The sequence below is a fragment of the Manduca sexta genome, chromosome 22 (genome assembly GCF_014839805.1).
Source record: "Manduca sexta isolate Smith_Timp_Sample1 chromosome 22, JHU_Msex_v1.0, whole genome shotgun sequence".
In the NCBI taxonomy this organism is placed as follows: Eukaryota; Metazoa; Arthropoda; class Insecta; order Lepidoptera; family Sphingidae; genus Manduca; species Manduca sexta.
In genome coordinates, this window is record NC_051136.1 from 15,629,974 (window position 1) to 15,650,771 (window position 20,798).

Sequence of the window (20,798 nt, forward strand, 5' to 3'; positions counted from 1 at the left end):
TTAATTAACCGAGCGAGTTGATTCCGACGGCGGGGAAGTTTTTTCAAACTGGTTTCCCTGCGCTATTATGTTCCGCACACATTCCCACTGACAGATATTGATTATTTGATTGCATTTCGGCAAAATGAAATACATTTCAGTTGAGATTATGGACATATCATTTAAATTGAAATACCTCCAAAAATACGTGTTGCATTCGCAGATATATGCCATATTTCATTACACGATTTTAAATTAACAGCGATGTCGTTAAACGAAGTTGGATTTTGGTAATATTTTCAGCTTATATTTTAATTAACTTCATTGGATCGAGATATTGCCCACGTAACAGTATAATATCAAAAGTAACTTTATTTCAGACACTTGCATTCAATTTTAATTGCCTCCTAAAATGGATAAGTGGCTGCAAATACGGGTGTACTTTAGCCACGGTTATAGCGACTTTAGCAAGCATAGCTCGCTAAAAACTCTATTGCTCCGTAGTTGGTTTCATTTTCTTTTTTACATAATTTGAGGCAACGTCGAGCCCGGAACAAACGTACGAAATCCTCTTCGGGTGCACGCGAAACAGCCTAATGGCCCGTCTGTAGATAAGTGCAGGTAATTTCGCCGCGTCCGCTCGCTGCGGGCGCGCACGCACGCGACCGCCGCGCCGCGCGTCTGCCGGGAGCCGTCGCTTTAAACGCAACTGACAACCCGAAATGACCCCTACACTTTACACAATAAGATCCGCGAAACAAGACGTGATTGTAAAAACGTAATGACGGCCAGAACGACTTCTTTGTTCACTAATTCCTACACCGTTATGTTATGAAATGTGCTTCCGACTACGCCATTGTCGATGCGGGATTGTTTTGATATGAATGTGAATACAATTAGCCATATGGTATTCTTGGATCTTCTATATATCTGCTTGAGTTTTCTTATGCGTAATAATGTTGAACACAAACTTTCTTGGAAATTTACCATCGAAATTGCATTATATTCTTTTCATCTAAAACAAGGTAACACTTTGAAATGAATCTCTTTTCGATCGTTTTTCCGATTACATCCAGATCACTCAATCCCGAGCAGTACCTTGAGGAGTACTGTCTCTGCCTCACCGCCAGCTGTCGGGAGTCGTTTCACTAGCCCTCGGTTCACAAAAGCCTCGGATCGATCGTCGTTTCGTGACCATTGTTCGCTATGCATCAAGCATCGCGCCGCACCGCAACCTAGTCGTACATCTGTTTCGTTCCTTTTTCATCGGGCCTGCATAATGAAACCGGCCCATTGTGAACAAAACATCCACAAAAGAACACGCACTCCGCTGCCCTGTATTTTATAAGAAAATATGAGGCCCCGAGCCTAAAAGGTGGGCGTGTGCTGTGTAGGAAATGAGAAAGTCGATGCAACTGTTATGACATACGCGCTTCGTTAACGTGTTATTTAAACATAACCGGGGTTTTGCGTATCTCGGGATAACATTTACAAAAAAAATAAGTTTTTAGAGCAGGTTTTTAACTGTAATTATCGTAAAAACAAAAGTAAAGTTTTATTGCTATTGTCAACAGAGTTTCAGATAATATTTTTTATTAGTTTTTCTGTAAAACCCGACGATAAAAACTGAAATAAAACACCTCGTATATAGGCATCTGTAAGTACATCTTGAACGGAGTTACTTGGGCTGAATTTCCATCAAAACCCAATTTTTATGTAATTTCCTGTACATGGTAAAACAAATATCTAAGAATTCTGGCCAACATCCTGTAGTAAACTGATGTAATGGATTATTGTGTTATCGGAGCGAATAAAATATTATTTCTAAAATCAATAAGCTACAAAATAAGATATTTGTTAGTAAAATCCGCCTCGAAAGACCACTATCTAGGATATAGTTATGACTAAAAACATTACACAAATTGACTAGATTAGTTGATGTACTAGTTAGTGCATCTAATCCGCACTTAGTATTCAGTATATAGGTTTACGTTCGAGGGTGCGTTAGTATAATATTATGCAAAGCGCACCCGCGGGCACAGGTAGTAGGCACTGAGCATCGAACACGTGCATGCTATTAGTATGATATTTGTAATCAAAGTCCGGCCAAGCGATAGATTCCCCATCACCGGCGAGATTAAATCTGTTAGGGCTAGATCCAGATTTACGTCTGACTGCTTGCTCACATGTTTAAATTAGCGAGTTATTATAGCCCGCGGTTGCTTCATAAGCTGATAGTTATATAGAATATAAAATTGTCTAAATACGGCCACTACATTTTTACCACGAAACAGTATGCGGGCATTGTTTGAATGCAATTGCAATTAATGAGCATTTAAGGAAATTATATATTTAACGTCTAAAGAACTAGCGTAGTTGCGACAGGCAATGCGTTATAATCCTTTTACCCTCAAAATATCGTACACAAGGTGTAAAACCTACCACGCTGGCCAACGTGTATCGCGTTCCAGGATCAGTCCGTGTATATCCAGTGTCAAACAAGCCCACATAATTATGTCAACTGGCAAAGGGATTATCATCTCTTGCCTTTCATCACTCTGTGGACTCCACTGCGCTTACCATCGAGTGCAATGAAATCAAAGTGCCATGCCTGTACATATAAAAAGATGATAATAACTTAACGTTCCTTAAATTTTCATTTAAATTACAATAGCAAACTTCACACGATACATAAGTGCTTTGTTCCGGCAAAAGGAAAAAGTGTTGCAAGTTATAATTTCCGTTTTATATTCTCTCGAACATTGCCAAAGTCATTACGGGCACGTGAATACACTTCCAAGTGGCTAAGTGTTGGCTAACTGAAATTTAGCAAGGAAGCGGAGTGCCGTCATAAAAACTATGTAATGCGGGCGTTGCGGGTCCAATTCGAGCTCCCTCGGGCGCAGCGCCTGCGCCGGCGATTAAGTGTACTTAATTCCATCTATGTTTTTTTTTTACATGGTTACAATCATGTATTTACTCACATTATTTTCTGTGATTGCAATGTATGAGGTATTGGGGGGAGGCTCCCGACTTAATATGAATGTTAACCGGTGGGAGTGGCGAGATCTACACTCCATCCCTCCCTATAGCAAGACTTGATGTGGAAAAACAACCACCAACAACGATTACGACTACTTTATTGACTTAGGCGTGTTTTTCCTGCAAATTGTGGTCATTTAAAGAAAATGCACACGGAGCGGACAGCAACATTGTAACTAAATGATCATTTTAATTCAGGACGTGCTATGATAAAGAGGCAAAAAATAATAGAGGGCGGTTTATAGTTGACGCAAACTAGTATTTTTACAACTTTATGAAGGTTATTTTGTGCGAATATAGAAACTCTAACTACAACTGCTGGTCTATATTATAATAAAACCATTGTTCTATAGTACGAATAATACTATTTATATTTTTGAAATCTAAAATATGTCCAGAATCTCCGGAAGTATCAGGCAAACTGAAGATTCCTGAGTGTGTCAGGACGGATATTCCCACGATTGTAGGACCGGTTCAAAATCATTATTTTATCCTAAATCGACCCCCTGAGACCTTTTTACCGCAGTTTCGAATTAGGTTTAGGATGAATATAATTTTAAAATGTGCACACCTTATGTTATTTCTTAATGACAAATTAAATTGGTCTGGGTATGATTAAAAAATAATATTTTTTTATTTATTAGAAAGTTTTAAAAAATTGACAGGTAAGTCGGAACTATGAAAGGAGAAATCACGCACTTGTTCTATTTTCGAATGGAGACAAATGTAGAATTAACAACATTTTCTTGGGACTTGATTATGGGCCATTTTTAATAAACTATCCAAATAGCTTCTTTCAAACTATCTCAAAAATTTACCAATCAAAAAGATTTTTGACATGCTTACAAATGAGTTACTTTGATTGGTTCATTATCGGAATCGGATTCAAGATTGAGATTAGGATCGTTGAATTGAAAACTGTTGTTAGACGGACTAAAGATGTTCGTAATTTCTAATATAAAAACTTTCACCCTTATATTATGCTGTTAACTTTAGTCTGCGTCGGTTGATCATACACATTATCCAACAAACAGACCTTCTTTCCTTGACGTGGAATGACTCGAAAGACACCAAGGTCGTCATTAATAACGAAAATATACAGTTTACAAAATGATATCATTTCTGTATAAATTGTTTACAATTTATTTAGTGCTGGAAATTGTAGACTATGTATAATTGCACAGGTGTTACAGATGACTAAACCCAAAATGATTTTATTAATTAACACCAGTCTGAAAAAAAAAACACATATCTTTGCTGGAGTAAATTAATAAATGTAATAAAACAGGTAGACTATCATATCCAAAATATGCAGGAAGAGCAGAATCTTTTAAAAGGAAATTTGTAACATGCACAACCCAATTTTCAATTTATTCAAAGCAAAAAATAAGCAGATTCGAACAGCCATCATCTCACGTGAAGCCAATATCTCACCCATTAGTTCGCTTCCAGCTAATAAATTTTTCATAACATATGCTAATGCACAGTGAGTGACGCGGGGGCTGGCCCCAGCCCCAAGGCGAGAGCTCGCGTGCGTTGCGCATCAAACCACCACGCCAGCCCAAATCGCTCCCACAACCTCGTACGATATCCATCTATACAAATTGTAGGCGCTTTACTTGCCGTTTAGATACGCTTTATTGTTACCCGATATCCTGCGTCATATGTCGTGTAAAAAAGTAGTGTGGCGAATTTTTGGCTTGAGAAAATTCCTTATGGAATCCATTGTCGACTTCGAAACATTACTGTTTTAGGTAAGATTAGTACAGTTTCTATCTTTCGTAATCGTATATATTTTACGTAACATTAATGATTATGATATCTCAATCTGAAAATTAACGTTATTGTCGAAAGAGAAAACTATGTTGAAATTGAGTTAACTGTATATTCGGGGCACATTGGAACGTGGAAGTAATTAAGTCAGTTGACATCGCATCTCTATCAACTAAATGCTGAGTAAGTGAAGTGACCCGAAATTGTCTGTGAGTCACAGTCAATTTTGGACTTGGTGTGCCATTAACCGTCGAAGTTAACGCTTCAGTGATAAGTTTAAGCATTGAGTTGTGGAAAGGAGCAACCCTGTTGATGCTAGGTGATAAATGTCACGAAATAGAGATATATTGCATTAAATACACGACATGTAAACAAAAATGAGCAAATAATTTTAACACGTCCCATTGCGATGCTCCATTTGTGATTGACAGTTAAAATTTTCATTTAAAATCTGACTACGGTAACCGTGTTTGACGTAAATAAAAGTGAAAATCATTTGGCTGCCGTGCCGCAGTCATGCCCAGTTTATTCAGTTGATTTCGAGCGTATCGCCCCACAAAACATTAACTTGTAGAAGTGCACCTGACACATCGGAACTCTAGATATTAAAATATTAAAGGGTTTATTTTAATTCATCAGATATTCTGACACACGCGTTAAACGCGTCAAACACTAACAAACAATTGACATATCAATCGCATCAGAATTAATTAATGGTCAGTAAAATCAATTATTCAACCAGTGGAAACATAATCACGATACATTACATCTAGACGTTGTTCCCACGGTTAGTTCTGGATCACTTTTTGCGAACACTACGTGAGGCAAGTTAGCGATCGCGTGATGCTATGTGGAGTATCGTGTGCAAACTAGATCTCTATGCGGCGGGTATAAGCGCCCGGGCGCGGCACCGCGGCCGACGCTCGGCTGATCTCGTGGGATCACCGAATGGCGACGAAAGTGCTCCTCGCGTGTTGCCTCACGTCCGATGCGATTGTTCCGCGCCGCTCTGCCTGTTAATTATCGCATGATTAATCTGTACTTTATCGGAGACCGAGTGGGATTTTTTGCAGCTGTTTTTGTGCCGTTGCGGAACTTTAACGACTCTATACATGTAGATTTAAGGTTGGAAATAGTGTGTTGTTTATTCAAAGTGATTGATTATTTTTTTCCGTTCCGATTCCGACAAAGCTCACGAGACTTGATTCGGCAGAACGATATATGGAGGGCAGGTGTGAGATCGGTACATTGTTACGATGTTCGCTAAATCAACCATCACTTGTTAATTAGTTAATTGCTTTACATTCTAGCTTGTTGGCTTTTTATTACTGTTTTATTGTGTGACACGTGCATTCGCTTATTACTTTACCATTTTCGATTAAAGTGATAATAAGTTTAATCAAGGAATACGCATTATCGCTTTGCAAATTCCCGCCTACCGGTCCAATGTATTAATTAACATTAAGATATTAAATATCAAATCACATCTGCACAACGCATGCAACACAATGTATCAATATCTATAATATCGGATATATAATATCGGAATTCCGTGATGATTTTAAATAGTTCTATTTATAATTTTTCCTTACGATTTAACATTATAAATGGCGACTATTCCCGTGACATTCACAAATCATAAACAAATTAAAATTAACAACGTGTTAACACGCGAGTTTCCCTCGCTGTGTTACTGTGGGCACCTCCAAATGGCTCGGGTTGGCTATACTGTGTGGAATGGCATGGTTATAGTATCTTATCTTACCAACATTATAAATGCGAAGTTCGAAAAAAATGTTTGGACTTTTTTGTTTTTTTTTTTAAATAAAGCACACACGAACTCCGAAATAGCTGAACCGGTTAGGATGAAATTTTGCACACGGGTACACCATGTCCCGGATTAACGTAGGCTTCTTTTAAACCCAGGAATTTGCCCCGATAGGCAATGATTTTTTATCTGATTATTTGAATAGAAGGCGCTATACATACATGGCTACAGTGTTTAGGGACTTTTGCAGAAAAGGTTGTTCATGCAGGCGAAGCCCGTGAACAACACCTAGTCATTCTATAATTAATAAATATCTTTTAACAATACGCTGAGTGATAACGCCCAAAAAATCATCTATATTTTATTTTACAAAAATCAAAAACTTTACTTCTAACAAAGACACAATTTTGTTCTTATATTAAGATAATTAACCAGCGACGAGCAACCACAGCACAAGTGTCATATTAACAAATAAAATTAGAAACAAATTTAAAGACGAGTCAAGACAACGGATCTTTGGCTGCGAACCAAAACTTCCTCGCGTTGTGCAACCCTCTAATTATTTTAAACAGTTGTTTAGTGTTACATTTGCGTTAATTATTTTCTAAAATTATGAACAAGTAAACGTAACGTATTAGCGCTCCGTTGTTATTGGTTTATTAATAAGATTGCAAGTAACAGTCAATACTGTACAAAATATAAAATTTAAATGATCTGTTTTCATATAAAACTACACACGTTAGCGTTTATATCTTATATTGGTAACTGTAGAAGTGGCTTTTTAATATAAAGAAGTCTTTTGCACGATATTACTTAACGTTTTATTATAAAGTTCAATGTAATATTTTCCGTTTAAAAATTTTGATATAGTATTTTAAATTTAAAAAAAAAGAAATTTAAAGAGTATGGAATTTGTCCCCGAAGTGGCGACAGACCCCCTCCATATCACATCGTGGGACGGAATATTCACGGCGGAGAGGCTGCACTAGTTGCGCATCTGCCTACCCTTCGAGTATAAAAAGCGTGAGTGTGTTCTATTTTAAAATAAGTAAAGACGAAAGAGCAGTGTTCTAATAAAAGCGTTACCAAGGCCATATTTACAAGGTAATATATTCTTTAGGCACCAAGTTCAATAGCATATAATTAATGGTTAAACAAACTTACCTGTGTGACGTTTGACCATAATTATACGAAGCGTTGCATCCGAAGAGATTTATTAATTCACTATGTAGTCCACTTCTCAATGTACTGGGCATCAAGCACATTTTTAGAGTAAAAATCAATAAAAAAGGAACTCAGTTGACTCACGGAGCAAATTAGTACCATTTTCTGCCGTCGGCGCCTGCCAGCCGCACTCCCGCGCTGTCAGCTCATTTCTTTAGAGCTAAATTTCGCAATGATGCAAATAGGGAATAAATTTATAGTATGTAATTTTTGGGAAGGGAGGGATGTAAATCTCTTCGGATGCAACGCTTCGTATAATTATGGTCAAACGTCACACAGGTAAGTTTGTTTAACCATTAATTATACTACAGCGTTGCATCCTCGAGATTTATTAATTCACTATGTAGGATGTTCAGAGCAAATTGCGAAATTTATTTAAAGTTTAAATGATACAACAAACCAAAAAAGGATATATTTAAATTACACATAAAGAATAATCCTGAGTGAGATAATAGACCTGATTGTGATTGGAAGACAAATAGTAACAATATTAAATATTTTCATATACAGCTTCTGTAAAGGCGCTTTCATTATACTCAGCTAAAGGTCTATTGTAAAATTGAGTGAAAACTAAGCTATTTCCAGACCAACCGGCAAATTGTTCGATTAAATCTATTGACAAACCATTTCTACAAGCTGCCGAAGTAGACGCGTGGCGAGTACTATGTGCAGACTAGATATCCGTGTTAATGCCACTATCACGCATGATTTCTTTTATCCATCTGCTGATAGTGGAAGAACTGGCATTACGAAATGGTTTTTTAGTGGTTAAGAATAGTCGATCAGTATTATCTTCTGATCGCAATCTTACTGTAGCTTCGACATACGACAAGAGCGTCCTTGCAGGACATACTTCTATTTTATTTGGATAAAATGGTATCACTAAATTAGGCATAAGGCAATACGGAGCCGATGTTTTAATTATATCATTGATTATAATTTGAATAGAAGATTCACTAATTTTCACATTTGACATTCTAATAAGTGACAGTGTCTGGACTCGTTGTCCTGTTGACAATGCGAGTAGAACTGCTAGCCTTTTGTAATTTATCCTAAAGGTAAATCTTCATTGGGAAATAGAATCAAAACGAAATCTAAAATAATATTGGTCGATTTCTGGCTCCACCCCGTTTGACTCCGCGTTGAGTCTGACGCGGTAGGGCTTTTCGGTTTCCCTCTTGATATTTAATGTTACTAGAAGTCGAAGCTTCGTTAGTTTTCTTGATTTGAAGACCTGACTTCTCAGCTGATTTAGAAGCTTTTATCTTTTCGGTAAGATTTTCTCCGAATAGCATGGAATCTCTTTGTACATCCTGTACAATATCAAGAAATTTTTTATCTAGTGAGTAAGTGATTAGTTTACGTCGATTTAGCGTATTTTCAAAGTGCAGATCCAGAAGGATTTGATTTGCTTCGGATAAACCCTTAATAATCTCAAGTTTATCCATATCTTTCTCGATTAAGAAGGCTATTAAGTTAGTCAAGGAGGCAATTCCTAGACCTAAATGGTTTTGAGCTTTTTCGAGTCGTTTATCACGGTTTTTTGTAGACTCAATTAGCACGACTGCTATTTCAAGATTTAGCTTAGGTGCTTTAACTAACTGAAAATTTTCCGGTACAAGGATTTTTTCCATAAGCCCTTTCTTCTGATCTTTATCCAGGCCCTCACACAATATACGACCCCAACGTTTAGAGATCTCTTCCTGAATCCCAGGTCCAAACACTTCTGGTTTTTTCTTAGATTCTCCTAGTATATCAAGTATATCTGTTGTTATAATAGTTGTAATTTGTGGATCCGATGTTGGGTCAGCAGCAGATGTGGATGGCGCCACGTCTTCTCCCATCGTAGAAGGTGCTGCATTATCATATTCCACCAAATTTACAGTGGATCTAATAGCTCGAGGGCTAGATGTAGTTGAATCGGATACATTGAATATTGGACCTGTTTCGCCATTGTATGGAGATCTAGGTTGTGCTACATTTCCCAGATCGGGTACGGATCTCGTGCTATGAGTACTATCTGTTGGACAAAATAATCATGATCGCATCATGATCTTATTCATATTATATTACTATAGGTGTGACTGTGATCGCGTCACAGTACTCAAACCTATTAAATACGACTACGGTCGCACCGTTGTACTTAAAGTGCCCGACTATGATCGCATCACAGTACTAAAGCACTATTGTAAAGTTTAAAGATATACTGGTACATACAGATTTTTATTTTTACTTAATTAAGAGAATTAATTATTGCGGGTAATTGGAAAATAACAACTAGACTATGTTATTATAAAATTAATTAAATGAAACACACTTTGTAAATATACAAAAAATGTGGGTAGTTAACGGCTTATTAAAATTCACAACCTTATGAATATTATTTATATTTGAATATTTCACATATTAGATGAAATGTGATTTAAATAATGGGGAACACGGTGTGAAAGATAACATCCAATTAGTGTTGCCCAAATGCAAGAACAAGACGAGACTTAGCCAGTCTTGGTCTTGGTCTTGCGCCAATACACCTGATCTTGGTCTTGGTCTTGGTCTTGCGCTCCCAGTCTTGGTCTTGGTCTTGGTCTTGCAGCAAGAGTCTTGCAAGTCTTGCAATTACCTATTAGTCTATTACTATTTATTAAAGTTTACTTTAAATCTTAGAAAAACGTATTAGAATTGGAACATTGTGAGCTTGAATTAACATAGCCATAGTAAAGATCAAGCAGATTAATAAATAACTGAAGATTTGATAAGAAATTCGAAAAATCAACTGACCTATATGTCGTTTTCCATGGAAGTAACTGTTTCTTAATAAACATTTATGATTTATAAGCTTACATTTGCTAAAACATGTAAAAACAAATTAATTACAATAACTTGACTGTATTTTAAAGAACAATACTTATCTGTCTAGAAAGAGATTGAACCTTCAACTTATAAGAAATTTAATAAAAGAGTTTTACGATTTATCATTTATTTGAATAAAAATAAAATACAACACTAATCAACAGCTTTATCATTAGGTTATGATACTTTATATAATTTTTTTTGACCAAGAATTAATACAAAGTAACCATCTGGCTGACTCATCACTTAACCTATTTCTATGTTTTCTAATTACTAATGATGCTTTAGAAAATAACCTCTCAGCAGGTACTGAAGTTGCAGGTATTGAGAGAAAATCACGGGCCATTTTCGATAAAATCGGATACTCTGTCTCATGCGTCCTCCACCAATCTAAAATGTCTTCCGAGCTGGCAGTTCTTGGTTTTCTCAGGTACTCCTCCAACTCGGATTTTTTTTATTCGCTATGTTTATGGTATTAGTCGTAATGCGCATAGGTCCAGTTTTTCATATTCTTTGATACAGTTTTTGCGTCTCATAGAATTCCTAAGCGTACCTACCTATACACCGAACTGTTACACCTAACTACTCAGTGAAATAGCGCTAAGTCCTAGCTGCAAGACGCAAGAGTCTTGCAGGCTATGTCTTGTTCTTGCTCAAGTCTTGCACGGTCAGTCTTGGTCTTGGTCTTGCTAAAAATACGCGGTCTTGTTCTTGGTCTTGGTCTTGCAAAAACGCAAGAACAAGACCAAGACTGCAAGACCAAGACTGAATTTGGGCAACACTACATCCAATAACTAAGTACTCACTTGTTTTGTCACTGCTATCTGAACTATCATAACGTCGTAGCCGTTTTTCTAGTTTCCGAATCTTCTTCTTAATATATTCCGGTGAATCCTTACGTTTTCGTTTCCCCATTACACTTTTATAATTATTCAATTGCAAAATAGCATTCAAAAGTCTAAATTAAGTAAATAAATTATGTTTCGATGTTATGATGCCCGCACAAGAAAAGCGAATGAGCTGACAGCGCGGGAGTGCGGCTGGCAGGCGCCGACGGCAGAAAATGGTACTAATTTGCTCCGTGAGTCAACTGAGTTCCTTTTTTATTGATTTTTACTCTAAAAATGTGCTTGATGCCCAGTACATTGAGAAGTGGACTACATAGTGAATTAATAAATCTCGAGGATGCAACGCTGTAGTATAATCTGTTATTTAGGAACAGTGTTGACATATCAACTTTTTGGTTGAAACAAATTCACTCGCAGTCTACCGATCTACCAAGATAAGCCATAAATCTACCAGTTTTTGAAGATATTACAATTTTTAATGAAAAATCAAATGTTACAAATGTTGAATGAAGGTACGCGTGTAACAGAACGGTAAGCAAATAATTTAGTAATTAAAATTATAATAGATAAAATACATACAGCTAGCGAGTTGTGTTTTTTTTCCTCCCGCAAAATATGCAGGACAGCACAAGAAAGTACAGAAATCCAGCCTATAGTCAAGGATATATTTATCTACCGATATCTATCAACGTTTTGGAGTTAATCTACTTCTTTTTCTAAAATTGTTTGGCCACATTGCTTAGCATCAAACTACCAGTCATAAATTAATAAATGTCAGAATTCGTTAAATAAGAATTATAAAAACAAAACGAAGTAATTGGCGTGGGACAATGTCTTTCGTAACGTTACACGAGTCTTTTTAACATCAGACATTTACCTATTCGTTCGGAAACCATATCACTTGAAAATATTTACCAATGAATTTCATTACTAAAACAATATTCTTGGTAAACACGTACAGAAATGCTAAAGTACTAAGGACAAACATATAAATTCTAACGCTTAGCATGTCCGCGGCGGTGGGCCACCCGGGCGGGCGCGGGCGGCGCCGCGGGCGACGCTAGTCTGACGAGACGTCTCAAGTGTCTGCCCGCTACCTGTGTTCGCCCGTTGCTCGCTTCAATATCGACGCATAATTAATGTTTCGCTCGCTTACCAACTTCGCCCCGTCTTGTACGGAGGAACACACTCGATACCTCCCGACTTATCTTACAATTAATTACAGAGTATTTTGAGTGCAAGGGTTAGATAATTAGTGTTGATTTAGTGGCTTCGGATTGGAAAATTTATTGTTTCATTAGCTAATTATAGTTTCTGAATTATTTTTGTGTAATTTAATGTATATTTTATATGAATAAACAAATAAAAGATATAATTACAAAGTCATTAGCCGCTTTCAACCTCGAATTAACAAACAAGTCAGAACCTTCCACTCTCTGCAACTTCTCAAGGGAGTCGCAACGCTCCTAAACAATCGTCTGTCTTCCCGCACATGGCGACACTAAACAAATTAATTTACATTCCATTAAGATTTCGCATGTACGGAGGTTCAACTACAATCTATGTAAAATCCACCAACCTCTTGGACATTGGGAACTCTACCCGCAATGGATCCATGTACTGAATGGTAGAATTACGCTGTATACACATTTGTCTACAGAACGAGCCGGCACTTATACTATTGTCATCAGAAAACCAATGTGAAATGATAGCTTACTGTTATGTTTCTTATGGTAAGCGACTGCCAGAGGTCCAAAGGCAGTAGGCCGCCGAAACCAATCAGATAATAACAAAATGTAGACGCAATAAATGTTTATCGCATTATTTGTTAGATTTCGAGTGTCGTGCACACTACATTGTTCGTTGTAAGCCGACCGCGGTGGAACTGGTTGCAGGAATGTGGCCGTAACTTTATTGGAAAACCACAGAGTCTTGGTACCAGGAGTTATGGCTGGCGTGACCGGTCAACGAGACGGGACCAAACTTTAACGCTACAGACGAGCTCACGAAGCCGCATCCCGCGTACGTTGTTAGTCTTTACTTGTGTTTTAATGTAAAAATTCTGAACTAGATTTATTACCCAACTTCATGTGTTACATACAGAAATGAATAATTTTATAAACATTTCATGCGAACTTCTGATATCATTTGACCTGGGAAACCATAAAACATTGTCATTCGGCATAATCTCACAAATCAAATCCAAAATTAACCTAATCTCATCATATCTCGCATAGATTCTACGAACTCACGTAATTGGATAGCAAACCCAAACGCTCTCAACACGAGTAGTACTGTAGTCCTCACATTTTTTAAGCCCGATCACGTCAGTGGTTATGGCAGATGGTATCACAGTAGTTGACGGCAACGTGCCCAGAATGTTGCCTTAAGTTATTCCTTCGCCGCGTTGAATTGCACCTTTTCATTAAAGAAATGTATGGATGTGGCGTCACGTGCGCGTGGTAGGATTATCACTTTTGTATAATCATAATTTATATTGTTCAGACAATGGGCAATTAACTCGGGTCGAGCGTGGGATAATCAAGTGTACGAACATTTGAAAATATAATTTGGAAAAATTCAATTTAATCTCCATCTGTAATGTGTTTCTATGTTGTAAAATTATTTAAATTTATTTCTGCCTAAATTATCTACGCTGCCCTGCAGTTATGGGCGCACAATCGAAAGCAATGTTCCGTCGATTACATCGAATGGAAGTCAATATGCTACTGCTTTCTATACAATTTAGTTTGACCTTTACTATGTGCGGTGTTTACAAAACTAACTTAGTTCCTCGAAGTTTTATGGGCATGTGTAGCAATAAATATCAGTTCGCTTTATTCATGTTTTCTCGACGATACAAAATGGATGGCTCTAACATTGATGATAGCCATGATCCGCAGTAGCAAATGAAAAGTTACAAACGGGTGGAGCGTCACCACGTCTGCTTACGTAAATGATAAAAAACCATTTTCTACCTAGTGCTAAAACCATGTAACAGGTCATTTAGACATAACAATACACAATTTTGCCTAATCTTCACGCCTGTTACATTGTGAGAGGACAACATAGTTGCGGAGACCACCCGCCGCGTTATTTAGCTCGTAGTTATGACAGCTTCAACCTGCCCAGCTTCGTTGAACATTTAAAAATGTTAATTGACAGATGAAATGAATATCATTTCGATATCAGATGAACATGACCTTTAAAATACAGGTAAAATTCAGTAGACTAAAGCACACGCGGAAAATTGATCCAGCTGTTTCAATAATTTATAGCAAACATTAACATTTATTTGAAAGTATGGTTACCGTAAAACCTTGTTTTATAAAGCATTTTAACTGAAACTATGCATACTGTAGGTATATTCATTACTTAGTCGAACTCATTTACGTATTGGACGCGTGTCAAATATTTATGACTTGTCTACGCTCAACACACGCTACACATAAGTAACAGACACAGATGCGGACCACATAAGGAATTCGTCCAACCGGACCTTGCCAACATACTCCGACTAGGATTTTTACAAGGACGTGAGAAGAAAATTAAAAATACTCAAGGAGTCAGCGACATAACTGTGCTCGTGTATCGGGCTCCAAACTGGTGGCAGTAAAAAGCTAATGTCTACGCGAATGCCATGTGCAGATGACAACACATAAAAAGGATCGCGCCACAGCAGCCTCGCGAACCGCGAACACCAAACTGTTTACACGGAATCGCGCTAAACGTGATAACTTGGAGACGGTAATCGGAGGCGCGTGTTTACGCATTTATATGTAACTCACAAGTTCAATGGCAAACACACGGACGCCGAAAAAACATTACATAAGCGTCGAGCGCGAGGTCAATGTCGCGACTCGCGGCTCGAGACTCGAGCGCCGAGCGAACAAAGATCGCGAAAGTGCTCCGTGGTTACGTACGACGCACGCGGGCCGCAGGGAGGGCGCGGGCGGGCTCTCGGCGCGGCGGATAATTGCGATGTAATCGGCGTAATCCATCCACGGGGCCTGTTTCCATTTAAGGCGGTGGCAGCTTGCGGCCGCATAGAAGAAACAGCTGACCGCCGGCACGCGCCTCGAATGCATATTAATGGCGCACCCGCCGCAAAAACATGTATAACATCGAAATGCTACTATGCAATATCGAACCAGTTTCAAGTGCAGGCGCCTCAATTATGCAATCGTCGTGCACGGACGAAGAATAAATCAAAATTGAACTCGTCATGTGGTAATCGATTTCAGTTTTTCCATGTAACTTGTTTGTTTTTGTACTTGAGATGCATCTGGTATGTTTTAGAGAGATACATTGTAATTCGATCCTTAATGTAATATTGAATGAAAAACCCGTGGTTCAAGTTTAGTGTGCGGCCGTCACCGGGCCTTATAAAGGAAAACTTATCACATCCGATAGCGCATATCTGTGAAATAGCTTGTCTTTCACATATCTATGTGGCTTTACTGAAGATTATAAAGAGCGATTTTGATTTAAGGATCTTAAGCGTATCTTATCCGTTCGTTAGTGAAATCCTCTCGCCTAGGTTGTACGTTTGATTAGACATGTAGTAAAATATTATAAAACAAAGATAAAAAATATTTTCGAGATATACGATTGGCAACTATAATATCTCATGTACAATTTATACTCTAAATGTCGTATAATCGTTTTCACCATGCAACTCCACATCTCAGTTTTTCTTCATGCCAGGCCACATTATGAATTTTCTTAAGTTCTTATTCTTACTAAAGATAGTTTAAAGTTTGGCCTCCTTCTCAACCCTAATACATGTTCTAGTCTATCCGAATAATTCACTCCCGTTCATTAGTGCCCTAAGACGTTTCGTTTTGTGTTAGCTATTAAGTCCCAACAACCACTTGCAAAACACGAAACTCCTATAGAACAGTTAAATGTTATTGCGTCAACATAGAGCAGTAATACTCATGAATTATCCCAACTAAATAAAACCAATATCTAATTAGTTGAAATCGACAAAAACTTTTAATACATGTTATTAACCCTTTGAACATTTAACATTCGCCATAAATAGTGAATAAAAACGTCCCTCCCTGTCATGTTAATGGGACAATGAGTTCATTCGGAGGGAACTGTCCTCTGGACCTGTGACATTATACCCCGCGGCGCGCTGCGTCGCAGCTGCCCGCCATCTACCGGCGAACAATAAAAACTGATGTATTGACCGGCCATTATGATCGCAAAACTACCTTCATTTATCCACGATTATCTTTACCAGTAATAGAGTATTATTATTTAAACTGTTTCTGCTATATTTGTTTGTGAAACTGTTAATACATATTGGTGTTTCATGAGTTGTAATACTTAGACTTACTAGTTTTCTATAGATTCTAATTTCTCTAACTGCTAATGATTTATCCATTTTTTTGAATTTCTAACTATTTATAATTAAAATTTTACTTTCAATACGTAATAACACTACTCTGCGCTTGCGTTGCTATTACCACGTGTTTACAGTTGATTGCTTTCTGTTTTCTATTAAAAACGTTCCCTCGTCTAGTTTTTTCCACGTATATGAGATTTCAGATAACATATTCAAGACTTAAAGCGTATTAATCAACCATCTTGCCCCCGCGATAAATGAAATACGAAACTGAGTGAGATTATACGTTTTCGTAGTCAATTGGCGTGTGCAGCACTTTCTACGTCAACTCCAATAACGGCTAACACGATGACGCGATAAGACACCCTTGTCACCGCACAAGGTACAATAACATTAACAATTTATCAGAGTGTAAAATGCGAAACATTGCAGCTGCTGTGTCGATACTTAGGGTTGCCAGATTGAAAGTTCGAGCAATACATTAATGTACTTTAGTCAAAACTAAGTTAGACTATATACATGCCCCTAATAAAACCGATCAGTCAAAGTTATGTTTTGAGTAATTGTCTATTTAATAGAAGTCTTAAAGAACTTATTTATTCGAATTTTAAATGCCTAGCATCCCTATTAATAAAGTCGACGTTGCGGCGTATTGTACTGACAATCGAGCCCCGATAATGTTAACTGCAATTGCCTGTGAGGTATGATTAAAGTTTTATATGAAAAACAGTTAATTTGACTTGTCAATTTGATATCTCCTTTATTTTATACTATTATTTACAGTCACGTTGCAGCGGCGGTGGTCCAAGTATTTATGCACAATATGTGCACAATATGCTATGTTTATGTGATGGATCTATTACGTCCATAAATTTTATGTAAACAAAATGCACAAATAAATTATACTGCAAAGGTCAGTTATCAAAAATAAAACATTGTTATTGCGCTGAGTTATTTGTAACGTTATCGAAACGTAACTCATTAAAAACAATATAATCGCCATTGTCAAAAGTTTTCTTTGTCATAAATAATACATTTGTTTGCGATCTGTTTCAAAAGGCTCCATGCTTGAACAAAGCAACACCTTCGTTCTTAAATAAACCACAATTACGTAACATCCGTCCCATGAAACTCAATATACCTAGTCTTGCCATAAATATTGTAATAAAGAAAAAAGAAAATTGTTAACTGCAAATAACATTTATTACTTTTACAGTGTGTCAGTTTAATACATAAATATAAAACAATTAAAAATATAAAAAGCTTATTCGAAGTGGTCTCCATTGGCTGCAATACAGTCCTTTTAAACGATGAGGCCAGTTATCAATAGAAGCACGCACTCTTTCCATGGGAAAATTCTTCACTGCCAATCGTATAGATTGTTTTAGGGACTCCAAATTATCATGGCGTTTAGAGCAAGCTGTACTCTCTAAAACTGACCACAAATCATAATCCAGCGGATTAAGATCGGGACTAGACGACGGCCAGTCTTCAGCTCTGATGAAGTCCGAAACGTTCGATTCCAACCAAGACTGCGTGGACCGAGCTTTATGACCCGGCGCCGAGTCTTGCTGGAAGGACCATACTTGGTTATTGAACATGGTGATGTTAAGGGGCTTAACTACCTTCTCAAGAATGGTATCTTGATACACTTGTGCCGATGTTTTGATACCTTTTTCACAAAAATATGGCTCAGTCACTCCTTCATAGCTAACACCCCACCAAACCATCACTGAAGTCGGATAATGTCCACGTTGCACTCTGTCGACTAATTGGGAAGCTTCCTTAGAGCTTTGAGCATAAATACGGTCATTTTGTTTGTTAAAATGTTGCTCAATTGTAAAAATTTTCTCATCCGTAAACAAAATTTTTCTGTGACCTCCCTTTGCGTACCGCTTCAGTAGTTGTTTCGATTTTACCACCCTATTCTTCTTTAAATTATCAGTTAAGAAATGGCCAGTGCGTCTCTTATAGGCTGCAAGTCCTAAGTCATCTTTTAAAATACGCGACATGGTTCTAGGTGCTATCTTCATTTCCCGAGATAAAATCTTTTGCTTTCGGACAGGATTTCTTCGAATTCTTTCCCTTACTGCTTTGACCACCTTTTTCGTACGAACACTACGTGGACGGCCAGATCTTTTCTGTCACAAACAGAGGAGGTCTCATTGTACCTATTAATAGCCCGGTACACAAACATTTTACTAATACCAAGTGTATGGAGAGTTTTAAAAATTGCATTTGGCTCCATACCTACTTTGTGTAATGCTATCACAGCGATTCGGTTCTCTTTATCACCCCACACCATTTTAATATCGCAAAATATTTTACAATGTATTGGCGCCAAAATGAGAAAACACAATGAACAATCGTATAAAAATGACAGATTCGAAATTCAAATGTAATATTTTTTTATAATTAAGTGTAACAGTATTTATGGCCAGACTAAGTAAATAGCGATTAATAACTGTTTTAATATGAAATTAATCATAACACAGGCATTATATTTATAACTACAATTTACGAGGCGCGCGCAACTGCTGGACTGTCGTACAGGATTTCACGTTGCGTAGATAAAGTTTAGTTTATAGGCGATGCGGCAGATGTCCTAGGTCATCGACGTTGGACCTTTTAGTGTCGCGTGCCCAACACCGTGCGCCATTAATGCCCGCTAAAGTATTAGCTGTCAGCATGGAGCTTTTTATCGCCCAAGACTGATACATTGTTGGAACTACAAACACCGGTGTTTGGGAAGTTTTTCCATAATGGCCGCTGATGAACGGTTGATGGATTGAGCCGTTGATACGCCGCTTCGTGGCGGGATTTTTTGCTCGTTAAATCGCTTACTGATTGTTTTACCCTTGTTCAGTGACATTAGTACTTAGAAAGGTCCCGTTCCAGGTGTAGACAGCAGGATTTACCTACGGACAAAATCAAAAACAATATTAATGTTTGCTGGTAAATTTGAGAGAAATAAGCAAGAAATATATGACTTTCGCGTGCGGAACTAAATAAATATCCTCGTATCGGCAGTTTATGACCACATTTTATTCTAAGCAACTTGAGCACTCGCCCACCTGCCCATCGACTTTAAAACATTCTTGAGGTGAAAAACTACCGTGAGATAGAAATGTAAAAATATTCCCCGCTCTATTGAAAACGAGAACTTCAATGCTTTTGAATACAATGGGACATGGTTTCTTTTCGTTAATATTAAACACTATATTAGACATGCAAAAGTATTTTTCATTTAACGAAGTAGTTTCTAGTAATTCGATTAAGTATTAATATTTAGTAATTAGGTAAAAACTGAACACTAATGAGACTTGAATATTTACGTTCTTTGTCTTATATTTATTGTTATTAGGGCTTTCCAAATACTGAGTATTCTTAATAGGTACTCTATAAATCTACAAAAAAATATGTTAATGTGTACCAATAGGTTATTTTTTCTATATTCACCGGTAAATACGTTTATAACAAGATTATTAACTTTCTAAAAATATAGCTTTTGCCCGCGGCTCCGCCCGCGTTATAAAGTTTTTCAGGCTAATGTTTTCCGTTATAAAAGTCACGCTATATATTTTCCCGGGAGCCTATGTTCTTCCCAGGGTCTCAAACTGTCTCCATACCAAATTTTATCCTAATACGTTGGTTAGTTTTTGAGTTTAACACGTTCGGGCAGACCGATGCAGCGGGGACTTTGTTTTATGATATATTTTTGTAGAACTTTTTAAGAGGAACAATCCCGTCATACATTATTGTTGCATAACTTTAACCGTTTATGCAGCGCACGCAACAGAAGCTCTCAAAACTAATAAATTGTCCCCGTTTTTGCATCATGTTTCATTACTGCTCCGCTCCTATTGGTCATAGCGTGACGATATATAACCTATAGCACTCCAGGAACAAAGGGCTATCCAACACAAAATGATTTTTTTAGTTCGAACCGGTAGTTCCT

The 20,798-nt window shown here is 37.4% G+C and overlaps 2 protein-coding genes across 3 annotated transcripts in view; both read right to left on the minus strand.

The window, feature by feature from the left end:
• LOC115449694 (zinc finger protein jing homolog) overlaps nt 1-20,798 on the minus strand; it is a 253,070-nt gene that overhangs the window by 198,517 nt on the left and 33,755 nt on the right. The window lies entirely within an intron of this gene.
• LOC119190229 lies at nt 8,845-11,639 on the minus strand. Its single transcript, XM_037441614.1, has 2 exons — nt 11,443-11,639; nt 8,845-9,806 (listed from the first exon to the last, which is right to left on the minus strand). Exons 1-2 carry the CDS (start codon nt 11,549-11,551, stop codon nt 8,881-8,883), a joined length of 1,035 nt encoding a protein of 344 aa, XP_037297511.1. The 5' UTR covers nt 11,552-11,639; the 3' UTR covers nt 8,845-8,880.

Bases quoted from the DNA above. Each gene is read 5' to 3' on its own strand.
- LOC119190229 (XM_037441614.1), bottom strand. From the start codon at position 11,551: ATGGGGAAACGAAAACGTAAGGATTCACCGGAATATATTAAGAAGAAG. The intron at 9,807-11,442 runs GTGAGTACTTAG...TTTGTCCAACAG, and splicing joins AGATAGCAGTGACAAAACAA to ATAGTACTCATAGCACGAGA.